The sequence below is a fragment of the Ptychodera flava genome, chromosome 4 (assembly GCF_041260155.1).
Source record: "Ptychodera flava strain L36383 chromosome 4, AS_Pfla_20210202, whole genome shotgun sequence".
In the NCBI taxonomy this organism is placed as follows: domain Eukaryota; kingdom Metazoa; phylum Hemichordata; class Enteropneusta; family Ptychoderidae; genus Ptychodera; species Ptychodera flava.
The window spans coordinates 9365456-9383765 of NC_091931.1; the positions used below are offsets into that span (position 1 = coordinate 9365456).

General features: G+C 35.8%; 1 protein-coding gene across 1 annotated transcript; it reads left to right on the forward strand.

Annotated features, from left to right (window-relative positions):
* Window positions 1–9374: 9374 nt before the first annotated feature.
* On the forward strand, window positions 9375–18291 carry LOC139130844 (uncharacterized). Its single transcript, XM_070696641.1, has 7 exons — window positions 9375–9532; window positions 13279–13349; window positions 14169–14252; window positions 15085–15189; window positions 15673–15798; window positions 17138–17249; window positions 17908–18291. Exons 1-7 carry the CDS (start codon window positions 9379–9381, stop codon window positions 18177–18179), a joined length of 924 nt encoding a protein of 307 aa, XP_070552742.1. The 5' UTR covers window positions 9375–9378; the 3' UTR covers window positions 18180–18291.
* The last annotated feature ends 19 nt before the right edge of the window (window positions 18292–18310 follow it).

Below are 18310 nucleotides of genomic sequence, written 5' to 3' on the forward strand. Positions count from 1 at the left end.
TCTGGCGGCGACAAGGAAATCCAGATCATCCAAGAGAAATAGGCCAATGAAATCTGAACTGATGGGTAAGAAACTCTGTGGTCTGACCCACCGTCTAAATATATTGCTCGTATGGGTAGTTTTTCCTCCGTCGATACTGCTTTCCTCATTTCAGCTGCGTGCCTGAGTGATGATGATGGTTCAAATATTGTGTCTTTTTAGTATTTCAACAACTTGTCCCCTGTAGAATGATTAATCCACTGAATTAGGGATGTCAGTGAGAATGATTGTTGAAGGAGTTATTTTGCATTTAGTGGTCATATCATGATCTGAAGCAACTAGTGGAATTTCAGACTGAACCACTCTCTGTTCACCTCGACCAACAGCAGCTAAAGGGACACCAGGCTCCCCAACAGGTATTTGGTTCTTGTCATCTACACGCAATAGCACTGTGTGATCTCGGAACTTTATACAGAACTCTTTCAAATACTTGAAAATTGCACTGGCATAATGAGCATCTTGATGTGTCATGTTGAACTGTCGAGACTGCACTTTGAATTTCAAAGGAAATTTGCCAGTGTATTGAATAGCTGATCTCAGGAATGTTTTGTTTTTGGCATGAACTGTAAATATAGCCATTTTTCAGATGGGATTGGGACCTCTGAAGGCAATCTACGTGTAACCTTCTGAAGTAGGTCAGGTACTGACATGGCTGTACTAGTAAAACAAACAGTGCCATGTCGTCTGTCATCAACAGCCTGAGAAGCCTCTTCCTCCAGCAATTTATCAACCTCAGCCCAAAACCTGTCAAACACTGATGGTCTACCTTCATTCATTTTTCGCATTTCAACAGCAATGTCTGGATCATTCCCATCCAAAATTACCTTCAGTCGCTCTCTCACACTCTTTGAGATTTCATGAGAAGGAACAGAATGGTCACCAGTGAGAAAGTAGTACATTTCATTGAAAATAATTGGACTGGCCTTCACAACGAGAGAAAACCGTGACATGAACTCCCGTTTCATAGCTCTAGTGTGATAGACTGGTAGATTTTTTCCTATTTCATTTATGACCTTGTTCGACTTCTCCATATCAGTAAGTGGCATTGATTTCCAAACAAACCACAAGCTGCCATACTGACTACCAGAATGGTAACCATACAGCTCTATGTCAAAAGGAAGGACCAAGTTTTGAACATACCTGTACCTTGACGGCTTCATTTAATTCCTTAAATCTGGGCAGTTTGAGGAATGGGTACACCATAACAGTATACAATAGCTGTCTTTTGTGCTCAAGTTCTTGCAATCTAAGTCTTGGGTAATGTTTATGCCCTGATGGGTTGTTGAAGTTTTGTTGAAAGGTGTCTTTGTTTTGACATCGAACGGATCGGGTAACTTGAAGCCTCTGCTTTGAAGTTTAGAAAGATGGGGCATCAGTAAGAACAAGACACTGGTGACATTATTGACAAAGGTTTTCTCTGTAGTTCCCTCCTGACCATCCGTAAAACCAGCACCTTTCCATCAAATCAATAATTTCATTTCGTAATCGCCATTCTCCACGCACAGACTCATCAAACCCAAATTTAGATGGATACTTCTTATCTATTTTCCTTGCACTTTCAAAGCACATCAAAGGCATTTCGTGTACATGACTGATCAGTGGTTTGTTTTTGTTTCACATTAAAATGGACAAATGAACCAAATTTTTGGCAAAACTGAAAGACCGATAAACTAGGATTGGCTTCAACACCTTCTGATTTTTCCGTCTGCCGCACTCTCATCACCTGCACCATCGTGCTGCCCTTCTTATCAATCGGCCGACTGAATAGATGTCTGTTCACGTCCCGATTGCTCGCAATCACCATGCCTTCAAGTAGCCGTGCAAAGGTTTCCTGTCTTGTAACTTCGATCCCAAACCAGTTAAGGACTATTTTATCATTCTCTGTTACCTTTACGACGATTATTTCTCTGCCTTCGTCCATTATTTATCGCAAAAGTAGAGCCACGGCAAACGGTGGGAATGTCAGGCAGGAAGTATTGACGGAGGTGATACCGTTTTACGTCACCTTATGGTTCACTAGTGAAGTCAGACTGTCGTAAAGGAGTGTTTTGCCGCAAAGTTTAAAGGCAACGCTTCTTTTGCGACAAAATAGCGCCAAAGATGGCAAAATTTAGAAAACAAAGTTTGTGTTTTTTCCCTGAAAATCTCCAAAAACCTACGCGCGCGCGGACGTAAAGCAAAGAATTTACTTACTTTGGCCTAAAACATCAAGAACAGTAGGATGAATGGATATGCTGTAATCCAAACCAGGCCGATATCTGTGTGGAAAAAAGTGGGAATGCAAAACGTGCTATTTATATTGAAGAAATTGTAACATTATTGAAGTCATTTAGCATTTTTACTTTACCTAATTACTAATTTGCATATTTAAGGAACTTTCCTAATTAGGGATCTAGGCCTATATCCGGATTGATTTGACCAAAGTTGACGAAACTTGCTACGTACATCGTAGATACTATGATATAATATTATAAGTCAAAAGTGTAATCTGGTACTCAGTTTGGTTGAGCCTCGCCTGCACATTCACTAATTTGCTTTTTTTTATAAAAGGCCATTTCTCAAATTTACTCAAGCCAATATACTGATTCTATGCGCACACATTTAATCTTTCTATAATTGTGACTGCGTTGAATGTTTAGTCGGATTTTATAGTCTTTGTCACTGCACTGTCTCCGTAATGCATACCGATTGGCCACGGTGTTCACCCAGTCTGACTATGATTAAGATGAGTTTGAATCCTTTGAAGAATTCACTGAATTTACATAGTTTACTGACATTACAAAAAAACTTTGGTCCATCTTTCATGATTTGGTGCTTGTAATTTATCTAAATATTCAGCACAAGTCCTGTAAGCACTGTATGGAGATCAGACTAGCCTAAATCCCCTAATACAAGGCAAGCAACATTTTTTGTTCTTTCTTAAAGGTAAGAAACCATACTCTGCTTCTGTAAGTATTTGATTTTAAAATTATACTCTTCCCGGCAGTATCATCATAAAAAAAACCCATTAAAACTATTATGGTGATTTATAAGTCACTTATTACATGCTATAAGTTTCATTCCCTTCCAAGAGATTTTTACAATTATGCTCAGGTTCCTTTAAAGAGTGTGAGAAAGTTATTTTTAAAAAGTACGTGCGTTTCCGTTAATAACAAATTCCCTAATTTCCATGTTGTATCATTCTTGACAAAATCTTTTGCAAAACTACATTATTTATGATTTACTATGATAAAACGTTAATTTTCACTTTTCTGCAGACTTGAGTGCAATATTTAGAAGATTTAGCAGCCGTATGTTGTAATTTTGAATCATTAGAACATCATTTTCGCAGAAAACAAATCTCGAAATTAACTTCTTTAAACCTACATCAAATTTCTTTGGCTGTTTTGCAAATTATTTTTGTAAATTATGAAAAACGGTTAGGACTGAGAGATACACAACCCTACCAAACTAGCTCATTCGATTCAAAATAGCCTGTTTTGATATCACAAAATTAATCTAGACTAATTATCTATACATTGTCAAACATATTGTCAATAATACTCGAACGTTTCCCCTTATCATAAAAAGGCCATAAGATTACTCTGACACCGTCTCTCCATACACGATCAAATGATCAGCAATGTAAGTTGATCACAAGGATTTTCCTTAAAGTGATAAATTCGTATTCATGCCAGGTCACGAGACGGAATAAAAGATAATACAATGGTCCAGGAAAACACCTAGTCTACATACTGTGCTTATTTAGTAAAGCTTACACAAACAAGAAGAAAATCTAAGTACATTTGTAATTTTAGGACTAAATACAAAGCATTAAGTAGTGATTATTCTTTCAAGGCATGAGCACGTTTAAACTGTACGGGTCGGTGAAGAACGTCTCAATTTATATGAATATTTATGGTAAATTCGAACGTAAATACCTCCCCTTCACAAAACTAGAACCGCAGTATGACTAAAGATTTCGAAGTAAACAAACTACATAAATACCACTGTGGTGTTGTACGATATACTGTGGATGCTCTTGATATGCTTCAAAATTGTCTTCATGTCGCTTACTTTATGAAAGGTCTTGAACTGTTAAATGAGCTATTAAAGGAAGATAATTTTATGCATTCCAATTGTTACAAATGACCACGGACGGCAGAAAGAGAGACACAAAATCCTAGAGTTGTATACGTCCGCTAGCATTGACGCACAGGAGCACAATTCACAGTGCTTAATTAATAAACAATCATATAGGTTCTTAGGCAGAAAAAATAGGTGTTATCTTTACCGTAAAATATTGGTTGTACACTGTAAAAGTTGAGAAATTTTAGCGTCTCAGCATACGTTCAGAAGTGATTGGTTTTCGACAACAATCTTATCACTTCATGAAAACAAATATAGCTAGATTTATTACTGACTTGGTACACGACACTAAGACCGCAGAATCCTGTACTGCGGTATGGTTGAATTTTTCCCTCGATCGCCCATGATGTGATGAGCGACATAGGTTTCACAGTTCCCTCGTGAGGCGGAAATGATTTGAAAAAATGAGTTTTACTTGTTTCTATTGTCAATATTTTACGCAATATATCCTCAATTTACCTATTGAGTGGCTTTGTTATCATTTAACTTTTTACTCGTTCGCTCCTCTGTGCTTGCTGAAAGGTACCGGGGATCTTCAAAGTATTGTTAACATTTGAAGTTCGGAGTTCGTTGATATTACATAGAGTCTGACTTTATTCCTCCGAAGACAAGCTTGAAGGTGCCATCGCCCAAAATACGCTTCACACATGGTCTAAATATGTTTAATCTGTTGTTTTTCTCCTCGTTGTAATTTCCCCTCACGTGTTATTTTAGAACGGTATTGTAACATTTATCTTTAGGGTGTCACTTTGATCATACAATAGATATGAAATTAAGATAAAATGACACATCAAAACATTAATAGCGAATGCAAATCTTGATCTTAAATTTACATCTAACAATTAATATTCCAACATCACTGTAACATGTTGAAACCTACCACATGAAATTCAGATGTTACTTCATTAAGTTTAAACTTCGTAAACATCCTCGTACAATGTAACTAGCGTCTTTGTGCATTTGTCGAAAAATATGTTTTGTGTGTAACTGAGATCTTGTTGTTTTAATTAGTAATTTACCATTCCGATGATCATCTGGTGCATTAACGTTTGTCTCTGATTAGATACCTTCGTAAAAGTAATATTGTATAGTAAATGAATAGCAATACAAAGTTTACTGTTCAATGAACCTTATGACTCACACCTTGAAGAAGTTGATTTCGGAAAACCCGGGCATCAGCTTCCTGGCAACAATTGCACTAGTCATTTCTCATGTTGCACGTGATTAAATGTCGTGTTCAGGATTTGAGCTGTGGAAACAGTATTCTCGTTTGAACTTTCAACCCGGAACTTACCCTTCATACGTTGCTGTGCTCTTGAGCCACAACTACTTGCTAGGTGACTCGGAGTTGTACGTGAGTTTGAAACCTATGAAGAATTTACTGACTATAGTTTACTGACTTCAACAAAAACCTAAGGTCCGTCTTTCATGATTTGGTCTTTGTAATTTATCTAAATATTTAGCACATGTCCTGTAAACACTGTATGTGGATCAGACAAGCCTAAATTCCCTAATACAAGGTATGCAACATTTTTTGTCTTCCTTAAAAGGTGGTTCCCAAATTAATACATATATTGTAAAGTTTTTTATTTCTTGATATCTTCATAAATATGTGAGAACCATACTCTGCTACTGTAGGTAATTGATTTTAAAATTATACTCTTCCCCGCAGTGTCATCTTATAGAAAACCATAAAAACGATCATGGTAATTTTAAGTCACTTATTACATGCTAGTAGTTTCATTCCCTTCCAAGAGACTTTACCATTATTCTCATGACCCTTTAAAGAGTGTGTGAAAGGTTTCCTAAAAAAAATTGTACGTGTGTTTCTGTTAGTAACGAATCCCCTAATTTCCATTTTGTATAATTTTAGACGAATCTTTTGCAAAACTTTATAATTTATGATTTATTATGATTTATCGTTAATTTTCACTTTTCTGCAAACTTTGCTGTAAAATTAAGAAATTTCGCAGCCGTATGGGTTACTTAAAAACATTCGAACATCATTTGAGCAGAAAATAAATCTCGAAATTAACTGGTCGTCAATCTTTACACCTATATCACATTTCTTCGGCTTTTTTCAAATTATTTTAAGTTAATTATGAAAAAACGCTTAACTGAGAGATACACGACCTTACCCAACTCGCTCATTTGATTCAAAATGGCGTGTTTTGATATCACAATAGACATCAAATCAGGTCCAATAATCGTTATCATTCAAGGTAACTAAGAAATTTACCAGGTCCAAGGAACATATTGAAAATGACAAAGGCAATGGGGTCATCTTGAACCACAAAATAGTGGTGGTACCAGGTGTCCGGAATGGGTAAGTGTACCCTGCAAGCTAGCCACACCCGTCAAGATTGACCCAAAGCGACAAATCCATTGTTATTTGGTGAATTCACCAAGTTACTTTTGTGAGTCAAAATTTGGTATGCTGTCACTCATCATTTGAGTAACAGACAGGTCATATTTTGATACAACATCTCCATATCTACCATACAACTTCTGAGAATCCTTGCCTCACTAACTTTTTGAGCTAATAGGCTGCAAGTCGAAAGTCTTCATTCGAATTGCATGCTCTACTGTATCTAAGAAGTTGTGAAATATACACACCATAAGCTGGAGATGATGGTATATTGCTCGACAAAAAGGGAAAGTTTATTAAAATCGTCTCTTTTGTCGTACAGCTTAGTATATAGTGTATTTTGTCCAATTTCAAACAATACGTCTAGGTATGAAGCCGAGTCCACACTTTCAGTTGTTTCTTTTATTTCTAAATTATCTGGGTAGATGTGGTGTAGATAATTGGATATACCAGGATTGTTTAAACTGATGAGATCATCGATATATCTGTGGGTGTTGTTAAATCACAAAATTAACCTTAATCTATCCATTGTCAAACATATCGTCAATACTATTACGAACATTTCCCCTTATCCCAAAAGGCCATAAGATTACTCTGATATCATCTCTCCATACACGATCAAATGAAAAAGCAACATTAGTTGATCACTAGGATTTTCCAAAAAGTGACAATTTCGAATTCATGCCAGGTCACGAGACGGAAAAAAGATACTACAATGGTCTAGAAAAAACACATTTTCTACGTACAGGCTTATTCAGGAAAGTTTACGCAAACAAGAACACAATCGAAGTACTTTTTAATTCTAAGACTAAACACAAAGCATTAAGTAGAGATCATTCTTTTCAAGCATGCGCACGTTAAAAGTGTATTGGTCGGTGTAAAACGGCTCTATTTATATGAATGTTTATGGTAAATTCGAACGTCAAAACTTCCCCTACATAAAACTGGATTCGCAGTATGACTAATGATTTCCAAGTAAACAAACACACAAATACCACTGTGATGTGGTACGATATACAATGAGTGCTCTTGATATGCTTCAAAATTGTCTTCATGTCGCTTACTTTATGAAAGGTCTTGTACTGTTGAATGAACAATTAAAGGAAGATAATTTTATGCATTTCAATTGTTACAAATGACCACGGACGGCAGAAAGAGAGACACAAAATCCTAGAGTTACACATATGTCCGCTATCATTGACGCAAAGGAGCACAATTCACAGCTGCTAAATTAATAAACATTCATATAGGTTCTTAGGCAGAAAAAATATGTGTTATCTTTACCGTAAAATATTTTTTACACTGTAAAAGTTGAGAAATTTTAGCGTCTCAGCATACATTCAGAAGTGATTGGTTTTCGACAACAATCTTATCACATCATGAAAACAAACATAGCCAGATTTATTACTGACTGGGTACATATCACTAAGACCGCAGAATCCTGTACTGCGGTATGGTTGAATTTTCCCTCGATCGCCCTTGATGTGATGAGACATTAAGTGACATGGATTTACAGCTCCCTCGTGAGACGAAACTGAATTGAACAATGAGTTTTACTATAGACAATCTTGTTTCTATTGTCTATATTTTACGCAGTGTATCCGCAATTCACCTATTCAGTGGTTTTGTTATTATAAGTTTGTACTCGTATAATTGCATAGAACATGAATAGCAATACAAAGTTTACTGTTCAATGAACCTTATGACGCACACCTTGCAGAAGTTGATTTCGGAAAACCCGGGCATCAGCTTACTGGCAACAATTGCACAAGTCATTTCTCATGTTGCACGTGATTACATGTCGTGTTCAGGATTTTAGCTATGGAAACAGTATTCTCGTTTGAACTTTCAACCCGGAACTTGCCCTTCATACGTTGCTGTGCCCTTGAGCCGAAACTACTTGCAGATTTGCGAGTTTTACTGCTCAGGCAGTAATAGTCTGAAAACAAACAACAAAAAATCACAAAGCGATTATCTTCAGCTACTAATGCCTACTGATTCCTATAAAACAAACGAGTGCCGATAATTTAGATTGAACTGTCTGTCTTCAGTAGCCTTGTCTTTCAGTGAATTGTTCACGTAGATATGAGTCTTATCACTGGTACAGCATACAGTATTTACATCGAGAGAAAGAGACATGCTTGTATTCATTGCAAAGTTGCATTTGGTAAATTTGCTTTCCGGCTTACAGTTTGTACAGTATCTTGCACAGGTATACTATCTTACAGAGTGGAGATCTTAATGTAATATGCGCCTCGAAAGACTTAAACTTTTGCTCAAACTTTCCTGAGTAAAACTTTCGACCATTCTCTTACCGAAGCAAGAATTTGTTACTTGCGAAACAGATTATCTAAGATTTTGCGATATTTGAAATTCAAAATGGCCGCCATCCCTATGTCAACTCTATAGGGGAAAATAAAATTTTCGATTTTAGAAAAGCTAAGACGGTATTGAATTTTTTTTCACGAAGAGCTTTAAAATGAGCCCAAAGAAATGGTAGATCAGAAGAGAATTGATACAATTTTGAAGTCCGAATCTCTGTCCCCGAGACCAGTTCGACCATAATTTGCACAGCGATAAACTTAAAGAGAATCATATATTCCCATTTCAATTTCATTAAATTTGTGTTTGTGGCGCAAGGGTATTAAAAGTAAGTGCCTTCCTGCTATTTCTTTGTCAAGATTCTCTCCACCAACGCAGGACGAAACGTGAACTTGCTAGGAAACAATCTTTGGTATGAGTAACTGCAGTTTCAATACCACAAGAACACTTCCCCTTTTGTCTGAACACATTTAGTTCCCTCATATGTACGGCTTCGACGCGAAACACTTCTAGTTACTTCCATGACAAACCTGCGACTCATGGACAGAGTGGGCAGCTCACGCCACAATCGTAGAATTTATAAGATAGCTTGCACTGTGTTTGTGTTTGTGATCCAAATGTACAATTTTAACGAGTCGGAAGGAATCAACTTTGGGTATAGATCGAATAGGACAGGTAAGACATAGATTACTTTTGAAAAAGAGTTCAGTTACATATTGAGATTGCCAACAGGAGAAGCTTAAGGCATCTTTTGAGCTAGAATGTCGACAGTCTCGCTTAATTGTTTTGTAGGTTTTGTCCTGCGGCGCAATAGCCCTTCGTGCAGTTACTTGCCTGATCCAAGCAAATATTTTATCCAAATTTTTGTAATATGAATGCTGATTTTCTCACGTGTTCACACACGTGAGCATATGTCGTAGCGATGTCTGTCTGTCTATCTGTCTGTCTGTCTGTCCGTCCGTCTGTCTGTCTGTCTGTCTTTGTGCTCAATATCTCAAAACCGGCTCATCTGATCAGAATCAAATCTGGGACATAGATTTAGTTTGCAAATGGCAAGTACTGATTAGTTTTTGGTGGATGTGACTTGCTTCTTTTTTGCCCATATGCATAATTGATGATTTTAGAAAAAACGGGTATATATTGAGAACGACTGAACACAATTTGATGAGATGCGCTACAAATGTTGATCACATCAAGATATATCAGCTGTGAAAGTTATTAAGGGTTGACGTGAAAGATAATTACTAATTTGCATATTTAATGAAATTTCCTAATTAGGGGTATATATCTGAATTTACTCAATCAAAATTGACGAAACTTGGTATCCATATTGAAGATACTATGATTTAACATTATTGAAAGTCATTAAGCATTTGTACTTCATCCAAATCGTAATTTGCATATTTAATGACCTTTCGAAATTAAGGATATATATTTGAATTTACATAACCAAAATTGATGAAACTTGCTTTGTACATTAAAGATACTATGTTAGAACATTATTAAATGTCATTAAGCATTTTTATTTCAGCCAATTCCTAATTTGCATATTTTATGAACTTTCCTAATTAGGAGTATTTATCTGAATTGACTAGACCAAAGTTGACAAAACTGGCTATGTACATTAAAGATACTATGAAAGAACATTATTGAAAGTCATTAAGCATTTGAACTATAGCCAATTCCTTATTTGCATATTTAATGAACTTGCACAATCAGGGATATTTATCTGTAATGACAAGACCAAAGTTGACGAAATTTGCTATGTACATTAAAGATACTATGATACGACGTTATTGAAAGTTATTAAGCATTTTTACTTCATACAGCTCCTAATTTGCATATTTAATGAATTTTTGAAATTAGGGATATATATTTGAATTTACATGAAACTTGCTATGTACATTAAAGATACCATTATGTAGGCTAACATTATTGAAAGGCATTAACATTTTTGCTTCAGCCAATTCCTAATTTGTGTTTTTAATGAGCTTTCCTAATTAGGGATATATACTTGGATTTATTTGATCAAAGTTGGCATAACATGCTGTGTACATTGATGATTATACCAGGTTATATCAATATTGGAGTCATTTCGCACTTAAGTTTTCATGTCAGCTAATTTATAGTTTGCATATCTAATGAGCTTTCAAAGTTTGGAATATATAGTTTGAAGGACTTGACAAGAGGCAATTACACTTGTTATATAAAGAGGTGATACAGTGACAGCAGTCAAATAAATTAATTATTTCTATTTCAGCTAATTGCGTATTTGAATACTTAATGACCTATAGAGTTAATCTGTGGTGAATTATGTTCATTATGTTGATCATAATACTTTCAATGAAGTTGCAAACATGTGGCAAAGGTTCAAATTTACACATAACTGCAATATATAATGAAACACGTGAGCATTTACAGTACATATCTGGTTTTTTTTTATATGCTGCCAAGGGTAAAGTGATTGGACACAGAAATTGTGAGAAACAGTGATGCTCGATTTCTGCTTTTTGAGATATGTCTAATAGAGATCTGCCGTACCCTTTGATTTTAAGTAGTTTCCCAACCGCTTAAAGACAAATTTCAGCCCGTAAACATGTAGGGAGCTGGTTAAAACTAAATAATTACTTTTTATTGCAGTTAAGAGTTCCGAAAATCCCTTTGCAAAAGATTAGTACATTTCATGAGGAAAAATTAGTGACGATTGCTAGCACATTTCGACGTTACAAGATATGTTAATCATATTAGGAGGCATCGTTGATCAGTGGTCAGGGTAACGGACTCACTATCAGAGGATGGTAAGTTCGAGACCGGTTCAAGACCCTGTAGGTTGAGAGTAAAAGACTCGCTGTCGGAGGATGGTGAGTTCAAGGCTCTGGCAGGCAAGGCATTTTACTCTTCAGTGCACCATGTGGGGTTAGTGGGTTATGCGTACCTCATCCTGTAATTGGGCTAACGCCTGTTGGATAATGGACTGATCATGCTCTTGTTTCAACAAGAACTCGAAACGGACGAAAACTATAATCAAAGGTGCATTGAACGTTTTGCAGAAGTATTGCGATCCTGTTTGGGAAAACGTTTTCTCACTGAACCACTCCGATATATTACATGCGACAAGTTTCGGTGTATGGTGCATTCTTATGCATGACTGCGGATGAGGTGTGTTATAAAACACATATTGACTGGCCATGAGGACAACAGCATACGTATTTAACACACCTGGCCTGTGAGTCACCCCGAAAAACTGACTGTTCCCTCGGCCTTCGGCCTCGGGAAACAGTCCCTCTGGGTACAGACGTATGCTGTTGCCAACATGGCCAGTCAATATGTGTATACTATATAATTCCTATAAGTCTTGCTCATCTGTATATGGTGCCCATTAATGATCAAATATTCAACCGTGTACGTTTGCCACCTGGTGTCTTGTGATAACTTGCGAAGCATTGCTGTTTAATAATTATATCGTTCTCCTTCATCCAAGCATGCAAAAAATGATGTTACAACCGTCCAATTACGCAAGCTGCGCGCTTCTAATTAGGACAATGAAGTCTCTGAAGAAATATTTTGTATATTTCTGGCAAAATGTAAAGAACATATTCATCGAAATGATGGAAGTTTACTTGTAATTAAAACATCAGCCTAACATTCACTTTAATGAACAATTAATGACTAAGCAAAGATCCTACATAACATTCAATCACACTTAAGTAACACAAGAGGACAGATTATCCAAGTTGTACACCGGAAGGTTAAAAAAGACCTTTTCAATACTATTTGACTACTAGTATCAGTGCGGAAAGAACTATGCAACCTTTCACACCAAACGAAGTGGAACGCATTGGTGCTTCTAGTGACTAACGAACAAACAACATAGTTTAAGAATGGCGTACTTTAATAAGCAACAATCAACAAAAATATAAACTTTAAACTTTGTCACAAGGTTACTTCAAAATAAGGGAATCACATCGTGATTCACTGTGTCATCCTTCCATTAAACAAGACAAGTTTAGGAGGGATTGGATTTCAAAGTCCATACACGATGTTCATTTCACACCGAACTATCATATTTTAGAAGAGGCAGCGTCCATACTCTCCAACAAAACAAACGTATTGACATACATTGTCTTACTGGTTTAATTGAAAGGCATTGTACGAATCCATAGCCATTTTCATCCTTAGAGGACAGTGCATATATCTATACCAATATTCTATATGATAGTGCATCGAAAAATATTCAAATGTTAACATCTGATATCTTTTTAGAGGGAATTGCACATCGATTGAATGTGTCAGTAAAGTAAAGAATCAGTTGACACCTTATTTATGATGTTTGTAATATTACAGGAATATTCCGAGTCAAACAATTGTGAAAGGCCTTAAATTACAAACTGAAAAAAGATACAATTCTCTCTCCTCCATAGGGACCATTCTTAAGAAAATTGAAGGAGGCATGCCGCCGATTCTGCAAAATATCTCTGTCACAATTCAAGAGGTTAGTAGTCATAAATCGTTTTAGAAAAAGGTAAAACACGCGAATGTCCACATATAACATGATTATCATACTTTAGTTGGCCTTAAACAGGAATGTCATGGTAATGGCTGGTTTATGTTATGGACCAAACCTTGTACCTAGTATTGACTAGGTAACTCTACAAGTACGTTTGTACTTTGTCTAGTTGTTCTCAATGCATCTTAAATTCAGCTTCATTACTGCTGGACGTGCAGAACAAAGGGTAGCAATTTTAGAATCAAGTAAGTACGCAAACTGGATAAATTTTCGTGTGATCAACACAGTACTTTTCATTCAATGATTAGAAATTCAAAGAACGATACAAACGAGAAATTCATTAGCATGACTCTTATGATACATATATTGCCATATATGTTTATAAATTATTTTGATAGTAAAGATATATCTGACTAGTACTTAAGCGAGTGCACGTGTCAGGTGGATTAATTCCACGTTTAAGGCATAAAGTGATATGAAATAGAATAAGCATATAGTTATACTCCTAAAGAGGTCATGTTTCAGAGACCTATGCAAACGTCGACCTATGCCTTTTACGGTTAAAATCAATATATTTCACAACTATTTGTACTTTTGCTTCGTAATCAGGGATCTCGACGATACATATCAGAATAAAGGAGAGTCATAAAACCCGAATATTTAATTCAAACAATTACTAAACAACTCTATATATTATAATCATTTTTTCGGACAACACTTGGCATACTATGCACTGACATTGCAATATGATTAAGATATAATTGATTTGTCACTACAACACACCACCTTTTCAATTATTTAAAGGATGCTGACGTAAAAAGTGTCATATATGAGGAGTCCTTTCAAAGAAGAAAGGCCGAGGGTTTCTCATTTGTCGAGGGAAACACGGTAAGCTCAAAGAATTACGTTGATAAATACATAAAGGTTGTGTGGTGGATTTGTTACTTTGAGTGTCTTTGGAAGGGCGCACCAATAGTCGGATAAGTAGTTCGTCATTTTAGAGAGATAAATGTTTTACCAAATTTTAAAGTAGTATCGGGAGTATACTTCTGTTGCATTACGATATTTCGCATTAAAATGAGACTCAAAATTTTACTCGAGTTTTCCTCGATTAAACTTTCGGCCCTTCTCTTTCAATATCATGAATTGAAAGTCTTGGTCACCCTGCAAATTTTGGTACTACAAAACAAATTCCTAATATTTGACATTCAAAACGACTGCCAACCCTATGGTATCTCCATTGGGAAAATACAATTCCGGATTTTCGCACAACCCATGGCGGCGAAACATTATTTACTCAATCTGTAATCTTAAATGAGTCCCACGAGTACTACGCCAAATTAATAATTGTAAAAGTTTGAGAGTCCGAATTTTCTTTCCGAGACGCAAACTCTTCCATAAGGTTTAGAGAAGAAAAAATGAGAGTAATGTCACTAATGCAAGGCGTGGAGAAGCCTTATTTGTTGCACCCAGTCTTTCTCTGTATACATCACCCGTTGCTCAACTTTTTCCCTTTTTCAGGTTCATGTTGAGTGTTGGAATGCAATGAATTTGTAAAGTCTAGAACCTGATTGCGATGATAACATTAAACATCAATGCTTGAATTTATTACGTACCATTAGGTAAAAAAGAAAGGATACTTATCTGGTATCTCGATGATAGAGCGGCGAATACAAGTGGCTGCCCAAATGACAAATTGTTTTCTGTCCTCTTTCCTAAGGACGGAGTGTTTGATATAAACCATGATAACGGCAGTATATATCTTGCGAAATATTTGGACTACAATGACAGCAATATTTATAATTTACTTGTCTCAGCAAAAGAGGTAGGTGTTCATAAGTGAGTTTTGGAAAGTACTAAAATTAGAGATATATAATGAATGGATATATTCCATCTGTTGATGCGTTTTGATACTATGCAAGTATAAGATGAACACTCGTGGTGATAAATGAAATTACCCAGGAATTGCGAAATAGAAATGCCTGTCAAGTTTAATATAACATAACGAGTGAAAATATATAGCATCATATAAATACTGTAAACCGGATATCGTGCACTATTTCGTTACATTATTTTTCGAGTTTACTTTTTTATTTTACTCATTCAAAACGCACATCTTTGCAACGTATGGCTTATTGTTAATTCTGGAGTAATGTTTGCTACTGCAGCTGTTTCGAAGACCTATTGTTTGGGTAGGTTTATCTAATGATGCACACACCAAAACAGATGATTGCGATACAATGCATTTTTTTACCTAACGGTCAAATATAATTGATCGAAAACATTATACACACATTTTCTGATTAAGCTGATACATGGAGTCGGTAGAGAAAGTTACGTCTACAACATTGAAGTAATCGTCATTGACGTCACCGGATGGCCGCCATATTTTAATGAAACCTGTGCCTGGCCTATCCGACGTAATGATGGCTATGTAAGTGTACTGTGTACTGTAAAGCAGTATCTCACCCAAATCATAATACTTTCATAGTGGATAGTAGAAGGTGTCAATGCTTAATGATAAAGTATCAAATATGGAACTATGAGAAAGCGAACCTTAGATCCCCTTTCAATGCATAGGAAAGGAACTGGATACATAGCAGCTGCTATTTTGTAGAATAGATCTGCTATTTAGAGATATAATAATTCAATAAGGTCTGCGAGCATTTATTAATATTTAAAGTCCTTCATATCTAGAGGAATTTACGTACGAGCATAGACCCACTTAATTTAAATTAAGAATAAGAGAAATGTACTTTGTGTTTGTACTGTGATCAGACATTGCCGCCAGTTTGCCGTTTTGCTGCAATCACCGTCAGATTAATACAGTTTTTTATTAAGGTCTAAGGGTTCATTGCTTACAGAAGAAAATCTCTAGTGGATTCAGTAGAGGTTAGGTGTTTTACAGAGCGTAATGTTATATTCAAGACAACCACTATGTGCATCTCACTTATATCAGGTTGTGTCAAATAATGTAGATATCGGAATTAAAATTATAAAAACTAACAACCTCGAATAAACTGACAGGATGTACGGATGACGTTGACTACAAACATCTCTGGCAATTGTAGCTAGCATCAGGCCTGACCAATTTAAGTTTCCACTGTGCCGGTGAATTCAGTCAGAATACTTCTATGTTTTGTGCAATATTATCCCATTTCATTGTCTTACATGTAGTAAACCACCATCTGTAGTATCGTAATTTAATTGTAATGCTGTTTTTGTCTTGATCTTGAGAATTCTACCGACACGAGAAGAATTTTTGAAAAAAATGATACAGTTATTGGCATGAAGTGGTTAACTTTTAAGATAAAGAAAAGGATATGTCTAGACTTTCTTTACATGTAAACATTAGGAAAATACTGACTCATCACCCTTTCCTCAGTTTCTGGTGGTACAAAATATCGAATCATGCAGATCTGTATAGCCTGATCAGCAACCGACTGATTTCTCAGTACATGTGAAAGTAGTTAAACATTTTGAATTTCAAATCTACCTTGAAATCAACTGATACACTTGAAATCAGCTCAATGTATTTATTTCTGTGAACTTCGAGGTTAAAATTTATCCTTTAACACTTTGAGTTGCACAAAATCAAAGAGTATGATTGATGCTTATGTGATGTGTCTCCAAGCAAGATGGTTTTTCTCGTCATATATGTTATCTACTCCCTGTGATGTAAAACATATATATTTATAAAGAATATGACAATACGTCTTCTTTGCTAAATCATCAACATTAAACATCTACGTACTCTGTCTTCCCTCCTTTAGCCCATACCATTTACTGTCTACAGTAATTATGGAGACCTCAGGCACTTCTATACACCCCCGAACCCTAAGCACCGGAATTCGTACACGGTTGTAGATCTAAATAATGACAGGTGTAAGTATATTTTGCCGAATATGATTTACAGTTGTTACTACAGTACACATACAAATAGGTTGACTATTTAAGATTGTATAAAAATCTTTAAGTTACCACCTTTCTCGATATTTTATCTAATTGCATGAAGATTAATGTCAGTTCACTAAAAACATAATTGTTAAATAAGGTCGTAGACCACAGAATTATTATATGGTTGTGGTGATGTGGAATAATTTTAAAGGATGATCAACGATGGCTAATTATAATTAAAGGTCAGGCAAAGGTTGAGATATCTTGGTGTCTTATGAACAGGTAATTGTGCTAACTAGTCTATAGATTAACAAATATAATGTCATTCATTCACAAGTTACACTCTCTTAGTGGTAGAATAACCCTGTCTCTATATCTGGTCATTTGGCTAGGCCATCGTCAAGGCAAAACAATGATATAAGTTCTCATATCGACTCTTTAAAAATGCTCGGAAATTAATATCAAATATCAATACCACAATATGGCGATGGAAAATCAATATGAAAATACATCAATATTCCATCTATACACTTCAAGAAAAGCAATACACCAAGATTCATGGAACATTTGAGGATAATCTCAACGTTTGTCTTAAATCCTGTCAATGTATTGTTCTTTGATGACAACTTTACCAATTCACTTCCAGGTGAACTTAATGTTTATATATCACGAAACGAAGGTATGTATACAAAACATGGGCTGGACTGTAACATTAATTTGCTCATGCGCAAAGCCAGTGATCCCCAAATTGCGGTTAAGAATATCTTTAGTCATTGCAGGTGCTATGAGGTATGTCATCAAATTTCATTGCTAAGGCAATCCAAGTATTTCAGATTAAATACATATGATTTCAACATTTCGATCGTCTTCTCACATACACTACATGTCTTCAAATGGATAATACCTGTTGTGAGTTGAATTTGCTCCCGTGCTTCAGGATGTGTAGTCTGTGCATTTTCAATAAATCGATATTTTCGTTTCCTTGCCCATTCTGTCTGTCAACAAATTTGCAATCGAGTCAAAATTATAATTCTTCAAACATGTATTAC